The following is a 23,864-nucleotide window of genomic DNA, read 5'->3' as shown; positions in this document are numbered from 1 at the left end:
ACATGAAGAGATTGAACTGCAGTTCTCAAGCCCTCTTCCTCTCTCACGTGTTCTGATTTTTTATGGCCTCTTCTCGAAGATACTGTATTTAAACAAAATGCAAAATAATTTCTTGCAGCATCAATTTTTGCTGTTTAGTTAGTAAATCCCCAAAAAAGGTGTGTGTGTGTGTGTGTGTAACTTAATCTGTATCAGCCTCTATTACTGCAGCCTTCTGACTTAGTTTTGCTTTTTTTTTTTTTTTTTTTTTTTAAAGTAAGCTCTAAGCCCAAAACGGGCCTTGAACTCATGACCCCAAGATCAAGAGTCACATAATCTCCTGACTGAGCCAGCTAGGCAACCTCTGACTTAATATTTTTGACTGAATGTCTGAAATGAAAAAAACAGAAGTGGTAGTAAAAAATACAAACAAACAACAACCCCCAAAAAACCAACTAGCTTGTATATTAATGTAGGATAACTGCTGTAACAAGCAATTCTAAAACCTCAGTGGTTTAATGCAGCAAAATAAAATAAAGTCTATTGTTGGTTCACAACCGAATACTGTCAACGGGATAGAGAGAGGCGTAGGGAGGTCTAGTCTCTGCTCTATATGGTCATTGGGGAACATGGGGTCTCTCCATCTTGGGAGACTTTAATCTTCAACACATGGGCTCTGAAGTTGCTACAAAAGGGGAGAAGAAAGTGAAGGATTACCCACAGGAAATTTTCAAAAGCCAGAACTAGAACTGGCCCCTTTCCATTGGCCAGAATTCAGTCCTGTGGTTCCAACATGATTGCTGGAACAGGAGGCTGGGAACTTTGCCTCACACTGTGCCTGGGCAGAAAAGGAAAATCATGAACATTGGTGAGATCTGGAATCATCAGCCTTTTCTGGTTTTCAGACTTGCCAGTATACTGGAGTTTGAGAGCATGCTGGAGAGGGCTTTGCTGCCCAGTGCTGTTCCTACACACTTAGCCCAACCTCTCTTCATGCCCCTTTTTATTCCTTTCTCCCCATTCACATACCATTTCTTTTCTTCCAACCTCATGTTTACTCTCTTATCTGACACCTTGAGGTAAGGAGGGATAATGTGAATGTGGATGAGGAGCTGTAAGGAGATAATTTCATGGATAAGACAGAGGAAAAAACAGGGGTCACTGGAAGAGTGGCAGAAATTTCAAATTTCCCCAAGTGAGCAAAAAGGGGTTGGTTTGACTTGGATGCATAGGTTTGGGATGGAAATAGATTATTCCTAAAAGAGACAAATCTCAGGATAAAACGTTCACTTCTCGGTGGAGTAGAAGATGATGTTCTGGTCCATATTTTATTAACCTATTATAAAATTCAGACTGAAGAACCTCTTTCATATTTTTAACTACTTGCAAAGACCAGCATCCACAATTAAGAACTATAACCATTTAAGAGTAACCCATTCTAGCCCTTCCTTATATATTTTCACAAAACACCACATTCAATCATTTAGGAAGATATTTTTAGAAAGAATATAATTTGCTTTCTGCCTTAAACTCTTGCGGCATGGAATGGGAAGCCAACGTCTACTCATTTGTAAGCTGGCGGTGACACACATTGAATAAGCTGACCCAGCAGTCAAAACTCTGTCATTGCAACAGGAAATCCCCCCAACAGTCTCCTGCAGGCACTTGCTGAAGAGTTGCTGTTTCAGAACTTGTAGTAATTTGTAATGTAGGTTTCTTTGATAGGTAGTCCTTGCCCCCAAACTCTCGCTGACTCTAGGCCATGAAAGACACTAGCTCATCTTTTCCTTTTTTTGTCTGATTAATTACCAAGACTTCATCTTCTTTTCCTTTGTTATGCTTGGTTTAATTAAAAAAAAAAAAAAAAAAACACTTTCTGGAAACAAGTTCCTGTTTAGTCTGTAAGTGGCATGTCTTGGACCTAAAATTCTTACACTGGACAATTTCACAGAGCCAACAGACCCAAAAGTGTTGCCAGGAACAATTCTCATGAAGTTTAAAAGCAGTGAATCCTTGGAAGTCCAGAGCAAGCAACAGGACTTGTCCCTCCCCCGCCAATATTAAATAGTATTAGGCACATTTACTCTGAAAACCACATAAATAAAGCAACTGCATAGTTGACACATTGTGTTTCTTTTCTCCAGGGATTTCCTGGAAAGGACGGGTCCTCTGGCCCTCCAGGACCAGCAGGGCCAATTGTGAGTATTTCCACAAACTACTAGGATTTAAAGCATTTCATTTCTTTTGAGAAATTTTCTTTTGCTCAGCTTTTCACCTGGGCAGCCATCTTTGCTCTAGGGTAACAGCTCCCTCTTTGGTGCAGAGCTCTCCCTATGGTTTCCATGTGGCTTGATCACTCTATCAAAGCCACTCGGTCCCTACAATTCCCTGCATGATCTAGCTTTTATATTGAACTTAGGTAAGGCTTGAGTTTGAAAGAACTGCACTTGACTTGTCTCCCCTGCCTTTTTGATAGTTGGGAATAGGAATGAGCCATGGATCCTGAAGTCTTGGTGTTGAGAGGGAGGGAAGTCATCACTGTGTGTATTTGCTAATCCTTCTTGAGAGCTGACTGTCTTCGATGAGAATGTGTGAGTACTCACCTTTGCTCCGTTTTCCTGTCTGTCTACGTAGGGCATTCCCGGAGCCCCTGGAGTCCCAGGGATCACAGGAAGCATGGGACCTCAAGGTGCCCTGGGGCCACCTGTGAGTATTGCAACAGTAGCCAGTTGGCTTTGGATTATTTATGTTATTTATTTAAACTTATTTAAATTTACCAGCATGTTTATTCCTTACTAGACTCTGTGGCATCCATAAAGGAAACCAGAGAAGCTCCCAGGGGAAGGATTGAGATCAGGCTATGCATATATTGTGGCTAGAGACAGATGGCCCCAAAAGGGAATAGTCAGCTATGCTTCTGTTTATATATTTTTTCATTGTTTGCTATTCTGTATTTTTCTAAGTAAATTCAATGTCATCTTTACAAGGATTGGGTACAACAGCTATGTGTTAACTGGGCCTGTCTCCTGGTTAAAAAAAAAAAAAAAATACAAAGTTGAGAAATTCAAGGATGGGTAAGAATGGGAACAGATTTTTCTTTCTAAGTTCTACAAGAAAGACAGGATTTCCCATCAAACACGAACTCACACATAAACAAATAAATGTAAGTGAAAGAAAGGCAGTGAATAGAACTAAAGACCTCCCATTTTTGTGCTTCTCATCTCTCCGTGTGTTCAAGTGTGACCAGTGGGAGCAGTAGAGAGAGGATGGGGGAGAAAGAAATGAGCACATCTGTGTCAGTTTCCTCATCTGTAAGTTGAGGAGGCTGCATTAAGTGGCCTCCAAAGCATCTGTTGTCTTCAGCGACTTTCAAGCTGTTTCTTCTAGGTGTAGGTATTAGTCAGCATTCTGACATTATCTGTGATATACTGATCCTGGATCCATACCTTAAAGTAACTGGAGACATGTAAATGTATGTATGACCACAGTCATGTAAAAAATTCGTAAAAGAGTGAAATTTGAAGCATGAAGTAGGAGAAGTTAATGACTGAAATTTTTTTTAAGATTTTATTTATTGGGGCACCTGGGTGGCTCAGTGGGTTAAGCCGCTGCCTTCAGCTCAGGTCATGATCTCAGGGTCCTGGGATCGAGTCCCGCATCGGGCTCTCTGCTCAGCGGGGAGCCTGCTTCCCTCTTTCTCTGCCTGCCTCTCTGTCTATTTGTGATCTCTCTCTGTCAAATAAATAAATAAAAATAAAATCTTAAAAAAAAAAGATTTTATTTATTTGAGAGAGAGACAATAAGAAAGAGCATGAGAGAGGAGAAGGTCAGAGGGCGAAGCAGACTCCCAGTGGAGCTGGGATCCCGAGGCAGGACTCGATCCCAGGACTCCAGGATCATGGCCTGAGCCAAAGGCAGTTGCTTAACCAACTGAGTCACCCAGGCACCCATGAGTGAAATTTCTGTGGCTGCATATAGCGCATTACTGCAATCCTGGAGGCTCAAAACTACAAAAATGTATTAACTTACAGTTGTGCAGATCAGAAGTCTGACACAGTCTCACTGGGTTAAAATCAAGATGTTGGCACTTCCTTCCTGGAGCTTCTAGGAGAGAAACTATTTCCTTGTCTTCTCCAGCATCCAAAGACTTCCCACATTCTTTGGCTCATGGCCAACTTCCATCTTCAAAGCCAGCGGGGTTTCATCTCTCTGGCCATTCTTCCATCATCACATTTCCTTCTGGACACAGTCCAGAAAGATTCTTTGCTTTAAGGACCTATATGATTGTATGTGGGCCACCACGTAATCCTCGATAGTGCCCTAGAGAACCTCAAGACGCTTGCCTACGTCACACTTGCAAAGTCCCTTTGCCACATAAGGTGATATATTCATAGGTTCTGGGGATGAGGGCATAGATACTCTTGAGGGATGGAGGGTATGCTTTTTCTCCCTACCACAGTGAACAAAACAGAACAGAAACATTGGTTCTCCTTTGGAAGGACACCTGTCTCCCTCTCACCACCCAGAAAGCCATATTACTTTTTATTTTCAAAACTCACAGCAATAAGATCTCATCCTCAGGGTCCTTTCTCAAGATAGGAACATAGAAAATGCCTCCAGATTTGAGCCAGCACGTCCTTACTTGCACACCCAAATGAATGTTTTCCTCAGCAGCCACTTTACGAAACGGTATACTCATTCCAAGTACAATGTCCTTGTTCAAAACACTTTCATAGCTCCTCTTTTTAAATCCAGCTGGTAATGGGTCACAGGAAAAGATTTTATTGCTTTGTCTTCACACCTCTTTTATTTATTTATTTCCTTCCTTTCTTTCTTTCTTGACACAGAGAAAGAGAGAGCGAGAGAGAGAACACAAGCAGGGGGAGTGGGAGAGGGAGAAGCAGGCTTCCCGTGGAGCAGAGAACCTAACACTGGGCTCGATCCCAGGACCCTGGGATCACGACTTGAGCTGAAGGCAGATGCTTAATGACTGAGCCATCCAGGCACCCCCGCACCTCTTTTTTTAAACCCACAGTGATGTTACTGAGAATGGTCATGCACATGGAAACATACTGTACACTCACACATGTAATCACACACAAGCACACGTGCGTGCATACATGTACACACACTCTCAGCCCTATCTCTACCACTCTTTTACTGCAAACTTCTCTATGCATTTGGCTTGAGGCTGTTTCTTACTGGAAAGGAGATTTGAAAACCTCATCTCTGCTACCAGGCTTCAGTCCACTTCCCAAAATGTGCTCCTGGGAACAAGAGCTCTGGAATATTTCAACAGGGCTTAAAGCAGTGTCAGAGACCTGTGCATATAAAACCTGTCTCTCAGAAAGCCATAAGAGATTTTAGGACTTCAGAAGATTGGAGGCTGCCCAAAGTGGAATGAGAGAAAACGAAAGCTGCTTTCATTGGACGAGGCAATGAACTAACATACGGGTACATCAGCCACTCTTTTCATCCCCGGCCCTCTTGCGGACCCCTCCTAGAACTTGTGTCCCTTACCCCAAGCTGGGTTGATCCTAAATCCATGAACAGTGGAATGGGAAAGAAGAGTTGGCTGTCGGAGGTCCTCAGGGGAAGAAAATGGGGTGCACGAAGGGTGAACACATTAGGTAAGTAGAACTCCACCCTGCCCTACCACCTGGTGGATGGAGCTCTCAAATAGACTGTAAATATGGGGCACGCCAAAATGCCCATAAACTTTGTCCCAGAAATAAAGTACTTGTTTATAACATATCTTCAATTATTGTAAATCAATGAAAAAGGGTGCTTGCTGGTGCGTGAGGATCCCCGTGCCACTAGCAGTTTTATCAGAGACAGAAGCCATGTAGTGTAAAGGCACTGGGGTGGCAGGGCGGGGGGGGGGGTGTTGCCCCAGTCGTGAGCTCTGGGTCTCCTCTCCAAAGCCAGTTGTTCTCCAAACTGTCCAGCCCAGACTTTCCTGATCACTCTGGGACGTGAGCAGCCGGGACGCCTGCTGGCCGCCAGTCTGGCGTGACCAGTAAAGCAGGCTCAGTGTCCTGGTGGTAGGGCCCTGATTGATTTCCCATGGATGTCTGTCTAGGAAGGCAGGAGGGAAAGAGACCAAGAGAGACAGACGGCCCCACTGAAAATAGCAACGTGTTTCCTAGGGCAGTGCCAGGACCGTGTGCTTTCCTGCGATCTGCCATCAGCCACCGGCTGCCCGGGCTGGAACGTGCATCTGTGGCTGTAGCACTCATAATTCTTACCTGAGGTTGCAGACTGGGCTGAAATGCAGGGTCTCCCTTCCAGCGCGGGGGATGGTGATGAAGCTCGTATAAGAAGTGGCCATAGGTTCAGCTTGAAATCGACACAAGTAGAGGGGTCCCCTCCCGTATTTAAAGAGCACTGCACTGGAAATCAGGATGCCTGGGTTCTGGAGGTGGCCCTGCTATGATCTTACCCAGTTGTGCCTGCCACATCCCTTAAGCAATTTATCTAGGCTCTCAGGACATCGGCTTCCCCATTCATTCATTTAAAAATATGTGCTGGGTAGCCATGATATGGACCCAGATACATGGGGGCGAGGAGTTCCTAGGGATATGAAAGATGACCAAGATGTTTTTCCACATCCATGGAAAATCTAGAGAGAATGTTTTTTCGATAAATAGGTATAATAAAAGGCAGAATGTAAGAAATGTCTTGAGGGAAAGACAACGAAGTTGCTATGAAAGCCCCGCTGAGAGACAGAGAGAGACAGAGAGGGAGCTACACCCTGAGCTGATGGGCTAGGGAGAATCGTGCCCGAATGAGGCAGCATTTGGCTTGGATCTTGAGATGTGGGTGTGATTTCTGCCCACAAAGACAGGAAGAGGGCATTGATGGGGGTTGTGGTTAAGACATAAAGTAAACACAAACCACCCCATCTTTTATACATTTTAGAATTTTTCAACTCTTTCTCTTACATCATGGCCACTGCCACAATTTTATTCTGACCTCTCTTCTTTTCTCACAGAGTTTATCACGGCCAGCCCTAACTGGCCCCCTTGCCTCTGCTTTCACCCTGGTCCGTCCATTCCCCTTGCCTCTGCTTTCACCCTGGTCCGTCCATTCCCCAGGTGCTGAGTGATCCTTCTAGTACATCTTTGATGTGTCATTCTCTGCCTTGAGTCTCCTCACTGGATCCCGGTAGCCAGAGGATGGGTCCCAAATATTAAGCAAGGTAGACATGGCCCTTCATCATGGTCCCTATCTTGACCTTCCGACTGGCCTCCCACCATCTCTTTGTTTGGAGTTGAGTCACCTAAAATTATGTAGAGCTGACCCAACACATACTATACCATTTCACACTTGTTTAGGCTTCAGAACATACTTCCATTCATCTGAGCTGGTTTCTCCTCCTTTCTCACCGTGCTGAGTTTCTGGCTAGTCTTTCTTTAAAGCTGGGTACTTCCTGTGTGAGGCGCCACTCACCTCCTCAGGCTGAGACCACGTCCAGCCCTCCACTGAAATGATCTCTTCCTCAAAGGCAGAAATGTCATCATACTCATGTACTCACATGTTTTTGTTCCTAGTTTCCAGCTTCATTTCATAGAGGGCTCTTAATAGGTCATTGTTAAAAGAAAGAAAGAATGAAGGCATGTTTGCATTCTAGTTAGGCTGATGTCCTAGGGAGTATTAGAAGATTATCTCTCCATGGTCTAACGTGGGAGACCTTTAGAGCCGAGCTAGGATGTTTTGATTTGTGTTAACAGACATCTTTAATATGTAGGACTTGGACCATGATGAGATCATTCCTCTTCCCTCAGCATTAAAATTCTGTGACTTTATGAATGTAGCTACTGTAGTTTCATTTCTTTACATTTCAAGGGTTCCTAAAATTGTAGGAAAATGTGCCATTTTTCTTTCCCACATCTACAGGGAATATGTGTTTTCCCTCAAAGTGTACTTTGGTGGAGTTATGGACCTGCCCTTGCTCAGGAATTTTTATTTTGTTTTTGTTTTACTTTGCAAAAATCAAAGGAAAGATGTTAGGGACATTGGAATAAAAAATAACTTCTTGTTGTACAGATATTCTACTAAATGGGTCTTTCACTGAGACTTCCTAGCTGTGTCCTGTAGTTACCAACAATCCAGCATCATGAGGCTGAGTTTGAGGAATTTCAGGTCGGATTAAATACATCCATCTCTATGTACCAGAAGGGGCTGCTACGGTGTGCTTTTTCTTATCACTTGGGTTCACCCTCTAACTTCTTTTTCTAAGTTTTAAACATTCCAAGGAAGCATATTTAATAAATGATAGCTAGGAATAGAGATGTCAAATAGTGTATTGGTTCAGGAAAAAAATACTTGATATCAGTTGTTTTTAAGAAATGACTCAGGTTAACACTGAGTTCTGAGCAGCTAGGGTTAGTGGGGAGGGACTCCTGGTTGCCTTTTTATTATTGTTTAGCTAGGAAATGGAGTTGAAGATCTTGGATGGCAGGATTGTTGAATGGCGTTCCCATTCACTCTGCTAAAAGCACACTTTGCTGGGGAGATCACGGGCTCTGGAGCCCAGCTGATTGGGTTCTGGTCCCAGAGTTTCCTTTTCCTCACTGTGGGATCATGGACGAGTTATTTCACCTCTTGGGGAATCATTTTTCTTATGTGTAAAGTGGAAATAACATCTCCTAGGGTTGTTAGAAAGAATGAATTAGATTGCTTTATAGGTATTCTTATAAGGATTAAATAAATAAATTAATCTGATAAGGCTGTGATAGAATTAAATGGGTTGATACACTGAGAACAGTGCTTGGAACATGATAAAAAGCAGCTTCAGTATTAAACTGCTAGTATTTACCAATAGTTTCTGAATATATTAAAAATGTGGAAGATTTACTTATTTTTGTTGCTGATTTGGATTTTGTTTTGCATCTAATGCTTGAAAATCTGCTTCCACTAAAGATTTATTTCATAGTAGCATAAGTAGCTCTTTTCTCCAGTTAGACATTATTGCATCTTTGGGGATTTGGCCACTTGTAGAGCCAAGACATGAAGAAGACAACAGCAGTACATCTTTATCTCTAAAGAATTGTGATGAAGGATGCCTTGTACATCTTACTTTTGCAAACAGTTTTTATAAGGGAAATTGGGTACTTTCTAGCAGAATCAACTCTTGGATACTTTTTAACAGAATCAACTCTTTTCTGATGGTCTAGAATGCCTGAGAATGTTTTTTCAGTCAAGGCAGTTAAAATGAAGCTGCCATCCAGACTTGCAGTAAAATTCAGCCATTCATTCATTCATTCGGTTAACATATCTTTGAGCACATGCCCAAACACAGTCCTAGGAATTGGGGAGATAGGAGTTTGTGAGCTAGACATAGACTGCCTATGGAATTTACATGCTTAGAATAGTTATAGAGAGCATATGTTTTCTTTGTAGAGTTTGAGATTCTCCCCTGGCAAGTCCAGCTTTGTATTTTTCATAGGGTCTGTTCCACGTGCTACCTCATTCCAAAAAATGATAATATTATGAAATGCTAACACATTATCCTTGTAAGGAACCCCAGAGACCATTTAACTTAATGGCCTGATTTTATAAAGAAGCTCCGAGAGTTTAAGTGGCTTAGAGATCCTATCTCATTTATTTTTTCCCCAAAATATTAGCGTGAAAAATTTCAAACAAAATTCAAAGGATTTAGAGTGAATGCCTATATACCCAGCATTGAGATTCCACTATTATATGTTGTGTATGTATTTTTCAATAATGTTCTCTTCGGCTTTGTTGATTATTGATCTCATTTGTAATCTTGAAAAATTATCTTATAGTACACTAAAGGGTGGATTTATTCTTCAAGTTGAAGTCAGTTAATATTTTTCTTCTCACTTTATTAACAGAACAAAAGGAAGCTCAAGGTCAGAGGAAGTAGACAGCAGTCCTAGATTTATAAAGACTACTTCAATTTAATATTGGACTTAGTTGAATGTTTGAGTAAATCTTTTATGCAGGAAACAGGCTAGGTAGTTCTAGAAATACAAAGTAATATAAGTTATGTCTTCCAGTTTTAGAGATCTTACCATCTACATAGAAGAGAAATCCATTGACTTGTAACTAAGTACATTGGAGAATTAAAAAATGCAGTGTCATATCACTGGTAGTTGAACTAAGTGCTGGATTAGAATATTCCTACTGTTGCTACTTAATTTATAACATTTATGTTTATAAATACTTTAATATTTTTCTCACATTTCAAATGTTTTGACACACTGAGTAGATCAGGTCTATGAGTCGATCATCAGGTCTATGGGAGTGTGAAAGTATCATTTTGAGGAGTAGAAGATAGGGAGGTTGGAGCTAAATAACAAAAGATTTTGAGTTGAAGAACCAACTTTGTCACTTGGATGTCTAAGAATCATCAGGTGATTCAAATAGAGGAAGAGCTGTGGTCACTCTGTAGTCACTGCGCTTTCTAGGTTGAGTGCTGGTGGTCTCTGAGGAAGGACTCGTGGTTATGTGGGGAATCGGGTCATGGAACAGAAGGAATGGCTATGAGAGATTGCAATCCAAGAGTGTGTGTGTGTGTGTGTGTGTGTGTGTGTGTGTGTGTGTGTGGAATAGACACACACAATGCAAGGAAGAGGAAAGACAGAACCAGTGGTGGGCTCAAGCTGCTTGCACCTGCTTCTCTTCCTTTCTCAACTCTGTCTTCACTGACAGCACATGGGTAGCTTGAAATCAACCACGGAAGATAGATTTACACCTCCAATAGCAGCAAACTCTGCAAGTCAGGGCATCTTATTTTTCCAGAAAGCAAATTTACCTGCACGCCAATGGTGTGAAACCAGAATTTTGAATTTGGGTGACTGTTAATTGAGTAGAGATTCTGGAGAAGATAGTTGGTTGGGAGCTGTTGAGTTTATTGTAACAACGGGGAACCGTCTGACAATGTGGGTAAATTCCATCTGTAAAGGCTATTTGCTACCCTTTTAGTAGAGGCTCTAAAAATGTTATTCAGGGGAATCTGTTATGTTGCTTCAGAGTTGAAACAAAAAGATGAAATGCTCTGAAGACACATGTTTTGCTTATTAGTGTAATTTCATTACAGAAACACTTGAAATCTCCATTATTTCTTCAGTAAAAAATTTTACGGTAATAATATGGTTTTTTACGGGTCAAAGAGTAGCTAAGCCACAAAACAAAATAATAATTCAGCTGAGAGTTTGCATTAATACAAGTTCCCGTTATCAGGGAGAATCAGGGAGAAGAACCGTGTCCTGTGACATGGACAGAAAGCGGAAGTATAGGATTCCACAAATCTCATCTCTTATCTGAACCCTTAGGATGGAAGATCATTTACTTTCTTCAAAAAATAATCTTTTAAAAATGGAAACAATGTAGCTATTCAAAAGAGGCTTGTAAAATAAATCATGAAGCATCAGTAGAGTACAATTCATGGAGTGGTGCTTAGGGCGGAAAGGTGTGAGTGACCTGTTCGGTGAAATGGCGTCACAAAGCAGTATTGCTGCCTGATCTCAGTTTTGCATGAAAAATTCCTGTGTCTACGAATTCAAAGGCTGGGGGAGTAAAAAGTTTAAAAGAGCTCCTTCTGTTTGCTGTTTGCTTATTTCTGTTGTGTATCGATTTTTGCTGCAGAACCGTGAGAGCCAGGAAAAACATCTTAATAAAATAAGAAAAGATCCACTCTCATTACGGCCAGCTGAAGGCAGTGTTACAAATAACTTGACAATTTTAATTTTTTTCAGGGTATCCCTGGAGCCAAGGGAGAGCGAGGAGAAAGAGTGAGTATCCTCCAGCTCTGTTTACCAGGTATCGCCAGCTGCACACCTTTCGTTGCATAAGCCTGTGACAGGATGGCTCTTTACTGTCATGACTTACCATCGTGACTGTTCATCGCTCTGATTCCATTTCCTCTCTCCCCTCTCCCCTCAACCCGCTGGACTGCGGGCACACTGTCAGGTGGAAAGACACCCCATGGGCTAGAAGTCAGGAGAGCTGGTTTCTAGTTGCCTCTCTGCTACCATTCAGCTAGATGACCTCGGGCCCTTTCTTAAGGTTAAAATGGAGAGAATCAAACTCCAGTAGCTCCGAAGTGGATTTGATGACAAAATTATATCATGGATGTAAAAAGGCTTGAGAACATGAAAAACTCTCTACAGATGCCAAGTAGTAGAATGGGGCTTGTGTTCTCCCTGATGGGCCGACATTGGCAGCCGATGGCGGATGCAGAGTGAAGGCAACCGGTTGGAGAACTTAAATCAGTTTATTTTCGGGAGCTTCTCTCTCTTTTGAGAAATTGTGCAGTGGTTCATAGAATTGTGCTGTCGCCTGTGGTAGAAGCAACCGTGACTTTGGGCTCATCCAGTCACCTCTGTGAACCCTTGGGCAACATGTTTAACTGTTCATCTATAAGATGGGTTTAACGTCTTTCCTTGGAGTTGTTGCTAATATGAACTAAGCCACTGCCTGAGAAAGTATTAGATTTTATAAGCTCTGAAGAGCTATTAGTGGGGTATTGAACATATATGGATTTGTGTCAAAACTATGAAATTTTTTTAGAATCTAGGACCAGAAAGACTTGATTTGGCATTTAATGCAGGTTCCCAGGAGCCTTGCACCATGAGTGTCAAATCGCTTCCTCCTCGCCTGCACCATGGGGGCCAGTCCTATGCTGGGGGAGCCAATGAGTGGGGAACAAGGGGTCGAGTCAGAGCGGCATGCCAGAAGTACGGCTATGGGGCTGGGCTTGCGGCCAGTTCTCAGAGGATGCTTTCTTCTCACGCAGGGGGACCTGCAGTCTCAAGCTATGGTACGAGCAGTGGCGCGTCAGGTGTGCGAACAGCTCATCCAGAGTAAGTACATCACAGTGTCCAATGTCGTTCTCTCTCCCTTGTCCAAACCGGGATCTGCCTTGCCCAGAAGGTAGTGACTCTGGAAAACACCGCAAACACTCGGTCTCAGTGCAGATAGGTAAGCTTTACACGTGGTTGTAACTAACCCAGGTAAGAGATCAGCACAGATCACCCTGGAGTCCTGCATCCTTGTCACAGACACCCACATCCTCTGCGGCACCTGTCCAAGAGCTTTCCTTTGACCCATGTAGTTTTAACTTAGCAGCCCAGATTAGATCTCTTATTTTTCCTTGTCATGAAGTGGATAGTGTTTTTTTTCCTCAAGTACTCAGCGCATGAAAGTTACCAGACTGAGGAATGAGAAGCTGCTTTCAAAAAGATGATTCATGGTGTTTTCTGTCAACCTGCTTTTTTTTTTTTTAAAGATTTTATTTATTTATTTGACAGAGAGAGATCACAAGCAGGCAGAGAGGCAGGCAGAGAGAGAGGAGGAAGCAGGCTCCCTGCTGAGCAGAGAGCCTGATGTGGGGCTCGATCCCAGGACCCTGAGATCATGACCTGAGCCGAAGGCAGCGGCTTAACCCACTGAGCCACCCAGGCGCCCCCAATACCTGCTTTTTAAAATCCTTTTCTTTTGGTTAGCCCAAGATCCTTTGCTTCATTCTTTTTTTTTAAATTTATTTAAATTCAGTTAGCAATACATAATGCATCATTTGTCTCAGATGTAGTACCCCATATCTTCGCTTTCAACTTGAACTTGCCAGCAGCACAGTATTTCAAGTACTGGTTTGTGTTCATTCACTTGCATACCCACCCGTTTTGGGTTTCCCCCAGGCCCACGGACATTTTGTCTCAGGAATCTAACCAGAGGGTTACTAGTGTGGGCCTTTGCCAATAATTTGTTCAATTCCAGAAAGATCTAAGGCGAGGTAGAGATGAAATAGTCAACCCCTGCCATCCCTCATCTAGCTCTGGGTTGAGCCTTAGACTCTGGAAGCATGCCACTCCACCTTCATTACCCGAGTGACTGTCTTAGCTTTGGACGGTTACGTTTTTTTAACCCAGGAATGTCTGGGAGTCCCGTAAGAGTCGAAGAAGGCATAATGGCTGGTTCCTAAACCCCATGCATAGTAGATAAACCCTGATCTCATCTCTGGAAAGACACTGAGTGAAGGTGCATGTGGGCTTGGGAGAGCTCTCATCAAGGCATAAGCTGTGCAAACCATGTACAAAGCTGTCATCTTCCGACATAACAGTGATGCTCCCTGTGTTTCAATTTTATTTCATTTATATTACATTGCCCAAATTAAAAGTGTGCATCTCAGGGAATTGACCAGTTTTAAATAAAACTATTCGAGTTTCATGCCAAAACAAGATCTTTAAAAACACTATAAATTATAAAAGCTAACTTGAACATCATGAAAGCTAAATTGAACGTTGAAAACATCCAAAGCTATCCTGTACCTTGGATTATTTTGTAGGTTTCTCATTTCAAGTATACAGTGTAAACGAGCAGGAAATCATTTTAAGGAAGCCCAGGGGTTAAATCCAGATGGGACTGATGGGCCACAGTATGTGGGAGATCTCACAATAGTTGCTATCATATTCCACTGTAGAATAAAAATCTTATATGATCATTTAAGACATGCCCTAAAAATTGAGAGTTCAAAATTGCATTTCCCCCTGCTCGGGAGTTCTCGGATTCTTGTGAATGACTTCGAGGAAATGGAAGCCAGAAGGGAGTGATGCAAGGAAGCTGACAGGAGCCTGTAGAATAGGGAGGCCCTGTTTGTAGATGCAGCTGGGAGAGAAGAGATAGAAAAGTTTGCACACAACATAATGAGCAAGACCCAACCTTCCCGGGGACTATGCCTGGCACCTTAGCCCCCTTCCCATGTGCTGCTTCAGGTTCCTTTGGGTTCCTTATTCCATTGCTTAGGATTCTCTTCAGAACTTGATTCACTGTTTAGCATTTAATTCCTCAATGCTCCGTTAATCTTGTTTTTAGTCCAGAGCTGATCAGAAGAATTACCCTAGGAAAGGTGAAGTGGGAAGCTGTGTTAGACCATAGTGATGAGAGCTAGAAAGGTGATAAAGGGGGGCCTCTTGTCAGGGGAAGAACCTAGAAAAGCAGATATGGAAATGTCAACTGCACCCGGACAATAGTGGACATGCCTACAGATGCCCCCGAGTCAATCAGTTTCAGTGGTGGTCCTATGCTTAAGAAGGCATTGAATGGGGTGCCTGGGTGGCTCAGTGGGTTAAGCCTCTGCTTTCAGCTCAGGTCATGATCTCAGGATCCTGGGATTGAGCCCTGCATCGGGCTCTCTGCTCAGCAGGGAGTCTGTTTCCCCCTCTCTCTCTGCCTGCCTCTCTGCCTATTTGTGATTTTTCTCTCTGTTAAATAAATAAAATAAAATCTTAAAAAAAAAAAGAAGGCATTGAATATATTTTAGAAATAATCCTTCTAAAAATGGTTACTCTTCTTTATTTAGATTTGCAGGTTTGAAAAGGGATAGGTTATCATCTAGAAAACACACTCATGTGGGAAAATCTTAGCTCCTGATGTTGCCGGAAAACTGAGGCGTTATGGTATCAAGCACTTTACCAATGTGTACTTCTGTTTATTAAAATACGTTCATCCAGGCATAACTGAGTTAAGGGATTATAGGAGGGAGAGCCAGATTTTTTTAAAAAGTAAAGCTGGTGGGAGTATCTGCAGCTGGGACCCAAGGAAAGGTTCCTGCAAAAAGTCTTGGCAACGGAGAGTCAAATTGAAACAAAACACTTGTCTGGGGGTTTGTGAGCAAGAGGGTGTAGCAGGCTTTGTGAGTTGGAAAAAAGACAAATAAGTTGGGGGGGGTGCTGTTGCTAGAGAAAAGGGGCAGCTGGGTGAGGGTTTAGGGGTCAGATAAATGTTGGGGGCGAAGATCAAATTTATGACTTCTGCCCATGCTGTTTACTGAGATGCTGATGTGAGCTGTGGCATTCCAGACGCTTGAGATGCGCCTTGAAAACAGTCCAGCTGTTCATATCATCCAAAGTAAAATGTCATCATTTTTAAGTTGGAAATCAACATATTTCAGAGGGGTGTGCTTTTCCTCTTGCGGTTGTCTAACAGAATGGTTCGGCGCCTTGACAGATAATACCGTCGGTTTTCCCTTCTGTGTGTGACACAGTTCACTGAAGGATGTCTCTGCCCTGTGTGTCTCAGGTCATATGGCCAGGTACACGGCCATCCTCAACCAGATTCCCAGCCAGTCCTCATCAGTCCGGACCATCCAAGGGCCTCCTGGAGAACCCGGTAGACCAGGGACACCCGGAACCCCTGGTGAACAAGGACCCCCAGGGACGCCAGGCTTCCCTGGAAATGCAGGCGTGCCAGGGACCCCAGGAGAACGAGGTAAGCTGAGTCACCTCTCTCATTGGAACGCCACTGAGGTGTGTGCGGTGAAGCACGGTGTGAACAGTGGTGCTTATACAATGATGACGTCCAAAAGAATGAATGTTCATCAACTCCCCCATCCGTTCTCCAGCTTATTTATTTATCCCCAAGACTGAGTCAGTTGAGTAAATTACAAAGTATTTCATCAAGAGCCATATCTACTCCTATGAAAAAGGAGGATCAGGACCTCCAACTCACCTTTCAGAGACTTTTGAGCAAATGAAAGGTGTCCCCTCTAGATGGAGGAATTAAGAACAGGTGCCCCTTCCAGGTGGAAGAATTAGAAAAGGATGCCCTCCTCTGGACAGATACGGCATTGCGCATATGTCATGGTAAGCCAAGACCTCGCTTCTGAGGTCTAATGCTTTTTTTAACGCAGTACCCATAGTGGGCAACAGTTGATGGCAGTCCTCAGGTGAGTCATAGGTCATATTAACATACAATTTACAGGGGAGCCTGGGTGGCTCAGTGGATTAAGCCACTGCCTTTGGCTCAGGTCATGATCTCAGGGTCCTGGGATCGAGTCCCGCATCAGGCTCTCTGGGAGCCTGCTTCCCTCTCTCTCTCTCTCTGCCTGCCTGTCTACTGTGATCTCTGTCAAATAAATAAATAAAATCTTTAAAAAAAAAAAACATACGATTTACATATACCTAAGTAGACCATGCCAGCTATAAACTTCAAATGAAAATACTGTTCATGGTTCATCTTCCTATATTATATTTTATATGTAATATGAAGCAAATATTTCATTTAATAGTCTTACAGGCCAATGTTTTGTCTTTCGTACCAAAGTTTCTTAAAAATAGAAATCCTACTTAGCCTTTTTTGTTTTCCCCTATAGGTCTTAGTAGTGTTGCATAGTATAATAATAAGACTTTGATTGAACTTCACCCAGTTCTATAATTGACTCCAGAAACTCCAGAAACAGATTAAAGAGATATGGGAAATTGGGATTACATATGAACCACAAAGAAAGTGATGGGCAATAAGACAATGGACGACAAGTATTTTCTAAGACACCATTTTCTTTTTCTTTTTTTTTAAGATTTTTATTTATTTATTTGACAGAGAGATCACAAGTAGGCAGAGAGGCAGGCAGATTGAGAGAGAGAAAGAGAGAGAAGCAGGCTCCCGCTGAGCAGAGAGCCCGATGTGGGGCTCGATCCCAGGACCCTGAGATCATGACCTGAGCGGAAGGCAGCGGCTTAATCCACTGAGCCACCCAGGCGCCCCTAAGACACCATTTTCTAATGTGCAGATCTGCGGAAAAGCTAACTCTTACCTATTTGCCATATGAATCCTGTTACTTTTGAGACCTGGGTAGGAAATGTTTCTTTTGTCACACTTGGAGATGTGACATGCGGATTCCAAAGTTAGTATTTCACAGTTCGTTCCTGATCGGTGCTAACAGGCCGCACGCATTCCTGCCTCTGCGCTTTCATGGGCCTCCTTCCCCACTCTGGAAACGTCTTTTGCTTTCCCTGTCTCCGGGGTTCTTACTCTCCGTGCAAGGCTCAGCTGCACTTCTGTTTCAGGAGTGGCATTTTTGTTGATTGCCCCGGACCACACAGTAGCTCCACCCCCCAGGACCCCTGAGCACTGATTGTCTGTCCCACCTATTTGAGCACTCCTCTGGGACAGGTGAACAGCTCCATGGCCACGTGCAGGGGCAGCTCTGAGCCACATTGCTCACGGTAGGTAGGTCCTCCCTCAGTACTTGCTACTCTCACGGCAGTCCAGTCCTGGTTTCCCTTTCTGAAGGTGCCTCCCGTGCCAGGACATGAAATCAGCAGATGTAGAGAAGGGCATGGTTCCCTCCCAGTGCACAAAAGACCTGGCCGCCCGCCGGGCATCCTTTGACGGTGTCGGTGATGGATCACCTGTGACACAGGGGGCACAGAGCCCGTGCCTGAGTCATTCTCGTGAGTCACAAGGTGCGTTTGTTCTTTTTGGAAGTCCTCTACTGGTTCTTGCCAGACTGAGTCTTTCCTGCTCTGCAAGAGGACTTGAAGGCTTAGGCCAGAGGAAAATTTTTCAGGAATTCTCAAACAGTGGCCCAGGCAGCCATTGAAATAGGAATTTCCATTATATAATTCTCTGACTACATAGATCTATATATACATGTATTTGTAAAGAGTGCAGGAGACAAAGCAGAATCATGTCCTGCAAATTCGTGGAGGATGACAGTGAGACAGAAAGTGAGACAAGCCCTTTGGGCATGAGAGAAAGTGATTTTTAGATGATCACCAATGGATGGTAATGGGTTTGTGTTTAAGGTCGGGGTTTCTAGGTCAAGGCTCAAGGGACTTTCCGTTCCTAGAAAAGAATTTCAATCCTGTTGCACTTGGGATTTTTGCTGCAAGGAAGACGATGATTTTTTTGTTTGTTTGTTTGATCTCATGGTCCAAATATCCAGAAAGTATTGAGAGACAGAAATATCTACTTTTTCACTAAATCAAAACAATAGAATTTTAAAACTAAAGACATTCAGACTTCTTTTCTCCTAGCCCTCATTTTGTCATTTTGTGTAAAAGGGAGCATATGAAGATACCGAGGTCCAGAGAGTCTTGAAATCAGCCAACATCAGGACTAGAAATGAAAACCAGAGATTGTGGGGTTGTTGTTGTTGTTATATAAAATAGGATTATCACACTGCTCTATGTAATATAATTTTGAAAGGACACTATATTATATAAATATAAAATATATCTTATTTTATATTTAAAATAGAAAATAAATAAGCATTTATTTTACATTATTTATTTATTTATTTATTTTATAAATATATAGAAAATAAATAAGTAAAAATAAGTATTATTGCTCAGCAGTGTATTTAGACAAATGCTAAACTACAAAAGCAAGGCAAAAAGAAATATAGTGTTGAGTACTCTGGCCCAGCGTGTAAGTGAACCTCACTTTCTTCTTCCTATGTGTCCCACGTAAGTCTTCCTATAAGAAATGCACCACTCCATTGGCTTGCTAATTTTTCATTAGAAGGGCTCTATCTGATTTTCCTATTAGAATTTTTCAAAAATTTTTAAATAAGCTCTCTGCCCCCATGGGGCTTGAACTCACAACCCTGAGATCAAGGGTTGCATGCTTCAGTGACTGAGCCAGCCAGACACCCCTAATTTTTCAGAAGTTTTTTGAAAAATACATATACAGGATGTACAGTAAGAAATATATTTTGCACCGTGATGCCGTCTTATGCATGCAAACTTGTCAAACTGAGGCAAAAAGCAATTCTACTCATCCTTACTAAGGTTTCCGGTTTGCCTCTGTTCAAAAGGCTGAGGGGCAACCTTTTATTTTATGACCTTGGTTCAAACACACTATTGATTAACTCAATCATTATCATTGAACTAGCCAAAGAATATGCATTTTGGGGGAACAGAAAAGGAATTCCAAATACTTCCCCCATCAGCAACGTGACATAAAGACTGTTCTCGACTTTCATTCTCACCCAGCAGAAGACTGCATTCTGCCTACATCTGACTAGCTACCTCCTTCTCATTAACCTTTGTCTCCTTTAACTTAAAGTTGTTTTTTTTTTAGATTTTATTCATTTACTTGACAGACAGAGATCACAAGTAGGCAGAGAGGCAGGCAGAGAGAGAGAGAGGAGGAAGCAGACTCCCCTTGGAGCAGAGAGCCCCATGCAAAACTCAATCCCAGGACCCTGGGATCATGACCTGAGCCGAAGGCAGAGGCTTAACCCACTGAGCCACCCAGGTGCCTCTTCAAGTATCTTTCATAAGTTTGTGGGGAATAGCTGTTTCGCCATGTTCTCACATAGATCGCGATATTACAGAATCCTTAGAATGTAAGGAACTGAAGGACTCCTGCGGTTCACGTTGTTCATCTAAGGCTTGAACTCCAACTTGGACTTGTCTGATTATTACCACCCAGAAGTAAAGAGGTTCCATCTGCACAAGTATAAGCAAGAGGTTATGCAGCCCAATTTCTCACCTGCTTTTTCTTGCCACTTATATATACCACGTGGCTCATGCACAGCAAAGACAAGCTCTTCTTCCATGGGCTAGAGTTGTCTGTCCCCACAAAATGTGGCATTGCCTTCAGGTAATGGCTCTATATCCTGGCTTCCAAAGTTCACAAAAGCTATAGCATTCCTCTTTGGTACCCGGACCTGACTGGAACAACTGAGTCCTGACGTTTCCGACCGGAACTCACTCTGCAATCACAGCCTTGTGTGATTCTAGCTAGACCCCAGAAGACAACTCTGTTTCTAATTCTGATCTTTGTATAATTATTCCTGGATGATGACTCTCCTATTTTCTTATTCCATTTATTGAAATGTTCATATTTCACATTGGTGTCTTGAACCATATATTATTAACCCAGTCAAAAATCAGTTGGTTGGGGTGCCTGGGTGACTCAGTGGGTTAAAGCCTCTGCCTTCGGCTCAAGTCATGATCCCAGGATCCTCGGATCAAGCCCTACATCAGGCTCTCTGCTCAGCAGGGAGTCTGCTTCCTCCTCTCTTTCTCTGCCTGCTTCTCTGCCTACTTGTGATCTCTCTCTCTGTCAAATAAATGAACAAAATCTTAAAAAAAAAAAAAATCAGTTGGTTGTTCTATAGATGGCCAAACTGAATTTCTTTATTTACTTGAAAAGAACTGGGACAGTTTCCTGATTTCAGTGTTTCTGCAACTCCTTCAGTTTCCATCATTCTCCAAAAAATATTGGATCACAGGAGCCATCCAACTGAAGATTTTCATGATCAGATTATACATCCATAATTTACTGGAATTTATATATGATTTATTTTGTACAATAAATCAGTAAATATTTACTGAATGCAAGGTTCACGTAAGTCTCTTGGGTTGACAGGATGTGAGATAGTACTATTTATTTATGGCTTTCACTTATTAGGCACTAAATGTATCTGCCAATATTGTGTCCAGTCCTATATACACACTCTCTCCTTTGGATAAAATAGAAGACGTGGTTTGGATAAGGAAGGAATGTGGAACATTACTAAATGTACACATTGGGAGAGTGAACGCGAAGTGAGCTGTGTGGAAAGTAAATGCTGTCAGAGGTCAGTATTAGCTCCATTTTTTATTATTTTTTCTAATTTTTAAAAAGATTTTATTTATTTGTCAGAGAGAGAGAGACAGAGTACAAGTAGGGGAGTAGGGGAGGGAAAAGCAGGCCCCCCACTGAGCAGGGAGCCTGATACACAGGGTTCTATCCCAGGACCCTGGGATCATGATCTGAGCTGAAGGCAGATGCTTAACCCACTGAGCCACCCAGGAATCCCTAGCTTCATTTTGCTTTTTAAGTTTTTATTTATTTATTTATTTGAGAGAAAGAGAGAGAGCATGGGTGAGCATAGGAGGAGGGACAGAGGCAGAGGGAGAGAGAATCTCAAGCAGACTCCCCACTGAGAGCAGAGCCCTATGTGGGACTCGATCCCAGGACCGCAAGATCATGACCTGAGCAGAAACCAAGAGTCAGATGCTCAAATGACAGAGCCACCCAGGGGACTCTATCTCTATTTTTAAGTGAGGAAACTGAGGCTCAGTTAGTTTTTCAGTTCACCCCACTGGACCATAAGGGACCAAAATTCAAGTCCACATCTGCGTGATTCCAGAATAGCTGTGCTTGTCCCCTCTGTCTGTTGCCACCTTGGAATTCATAGTGTACTGGGGAACTGCCATAGGAAAGGCCAGAACTGTGCAGGGTCTGGTGAACCCCATTTCCTTATGGCTCCTACTAACCACAATTCACGGCTCAGTTCACACAAACAAGTCAACTGCTGAACTGACTAGAATATCACAGTGGAATGTGGTTGTACTATTGGCAAGCTCCCTGCACGCTGTGTTCTGGTTTGGGAGAGGCTTGGGACATCCTTGACCTGGCCAATGACCAACTTTGAGGTGATTTGTTGGATAAATATGAAGGTGGTAAAAATATTTTCCATGATTATACATTTTGGCACTTGACGGTTTTTCTAGAATTTTAGCATGTGCCCAGGCTGTAGAAGAGTCCCAAGTAAGGGAACTACCTGGAGGGAAGCTGGCCATGGACCTAGCAGCTTGGGGTGCACCCACAGAATTCTACTTATATTAAAACATCTAACAATTGGGGAAATAGAGGAGAAACATGGAATAGGGCAATTCAATCTTGTTTTCCTTGTGATATTTCAGAAGAGAAACTGATTTAACTTCACTGTTTGCAGTGCTGCTTACTTGAGAGGCAGGCTGGGATGTCATTTGGGGCATCAATCTTATAGAAGTCAGGATCTGAACTTGGCCACTTACTAGCTGTGTAATCTTGACTGCTTAATCGTAAAACTTAATCTTTCTGTATCTTCATTCATTCCCCTAACCAGCACTTACTGAGCATCTACTACACATCAGGCATCGTACTGGGTGTTAATGACATAGTGGTAAACAGGACATACATTTCCTATGTTTCCTGTACCTGGTATGGACCCAGATATTAAATGCACTAACAAAAACTAAATGAATCGTTTCCTTTAGTGTGACATTAGTTGTAAGTGCCATGAAAAAAACCATGTTGCCATGCAAGTGTAGAAGAAGGGGTTCTGACTTACACTGGCAAGTCAGTGATATTTTAGCTGAGACCTGAAAGTTTAGGAGTTTGGCAGATCAATAAGAGAGTCAGAGGAGAACATTTCAGGCAGAGATAGCAATAACGTATGCAAAGATCCTGAGGTGCGAGAGGGCTTGAAACTCTAAAGCCATGATTCTCAAAAGTAGTCAACATATTGTCTCCTTTCCCACAGATAAGTTACATCTCTTTTACTGTTCTGAAATGAAATTCACAGATAATACATATAACCTGCCTTCACACAAAATTTTAAAAAACAAAACAACTAGACTGCCATCTAGTGTAATGTAAAGAAGTAAAGCTAAAGTAATTTCTACTTCGACTGTTTATTCCAATATGCAAATTCTCAGCATGACTATACTAGAAACATAATGAAGAAGTCAAAATGTGTTTATATTAAATAATTACTGAGAGTGCAACCATTACAAGTTCAGGCTGATGTAGCTGAGCTTTATCAACAGTGGGTCTTTCTGCATTCGTGTCTGTTGTGTTCACAGTAAAAATCATAAGAGCAAATACATCACCAGCATTATGCAAATAACTACAATTATCTTCTACTTTTTCAGACATCTGCTCCTTGATTACCAGATCGCTTGGTTTTTCACTATATTTCTTTTCCCTACTGGGGCTCGCTCCAGAGAAGCCTTATACTACTGACTATCTCCCCCCAACCCACAGACAGTAGTAATGTCTTTATGCATGCTAGTGCCTAGAGAAAGTTGAGTGAAAACGACTGGGAGGTATAATTCCAAGGATTTTCCCAATGGAATGCATTGTTTGCTATACATTCATTAGCACTTTATACCTACTCTGTGGAATCAAATATTTGGGATGCAGTATTAGCATTGAGGCTTAAAAAAAATAATAACAGCATTGGAATGTCATCTTTAATCACAAGAATATTTCATGTTTTTGATTAAGAGCTTGATGCAAGTACAGCTGCCCCACTCTATTTGTTGCCTGGATTAATTTTTTATTGTTCTCTGAGGATATAATCCTTGAATGAC

The 23,864-nt window shown here is 42.4% G+C and overlaps 1 protein-coding gene across 2 annotated transcripts in view; it reads left to right on the top strand.

Annotated features, from left to right (window-relative positions):
• COL14A1 (collagen type XIV alpha 1 chain) overlaps positions 1-23,864 on the top strand; it is a 217,279-nt gene that overhangs the window by 176,713 nt on the left and 16,702 nt on the right. For both annotated transcript variants that reach the window (XM_082721773.1, XM_082721774.1), the window contains exons 41-45: positions 2,124-2,177; positions 2,614-2,685; positions 11,706-11,741; positions 12,746-12,812; positions 16,027-16,215. In XM_082721773.1, coding sequence (XP_082577899.1) covers positions 2,124-2,177; positions 2,614-2,685; positions 11,706-11,741; positions 12,746-12,812; positions 16,027-16,215 — 418 coding nt within the window. The remainder of the gene's footprint in view (positions 1-2,123; positions 2,178-2,613; positions 2,686-11,705; positions 11,742-12,745; positions 12,813-16,026; positions 16,216-23,864) is intronic.

Source organism: Mustela nivalis (genome assembly GCF_964662115.1).
Source record: "Mustela nivalis genome assembly, chromosome: 2".
In the NCBI taxonomy this organism is placed as follows: Eukaryota; Metazoa; Chordata; class Mammalia; order Carnivora; family Mustelidae; genus Mustela; species Mustela nivalis.
The sequence above is the reverse complement of the archived record's forward strand: the minus strand, read 5'-3'. Positions and strand labels throughout refer to the sequence as shown.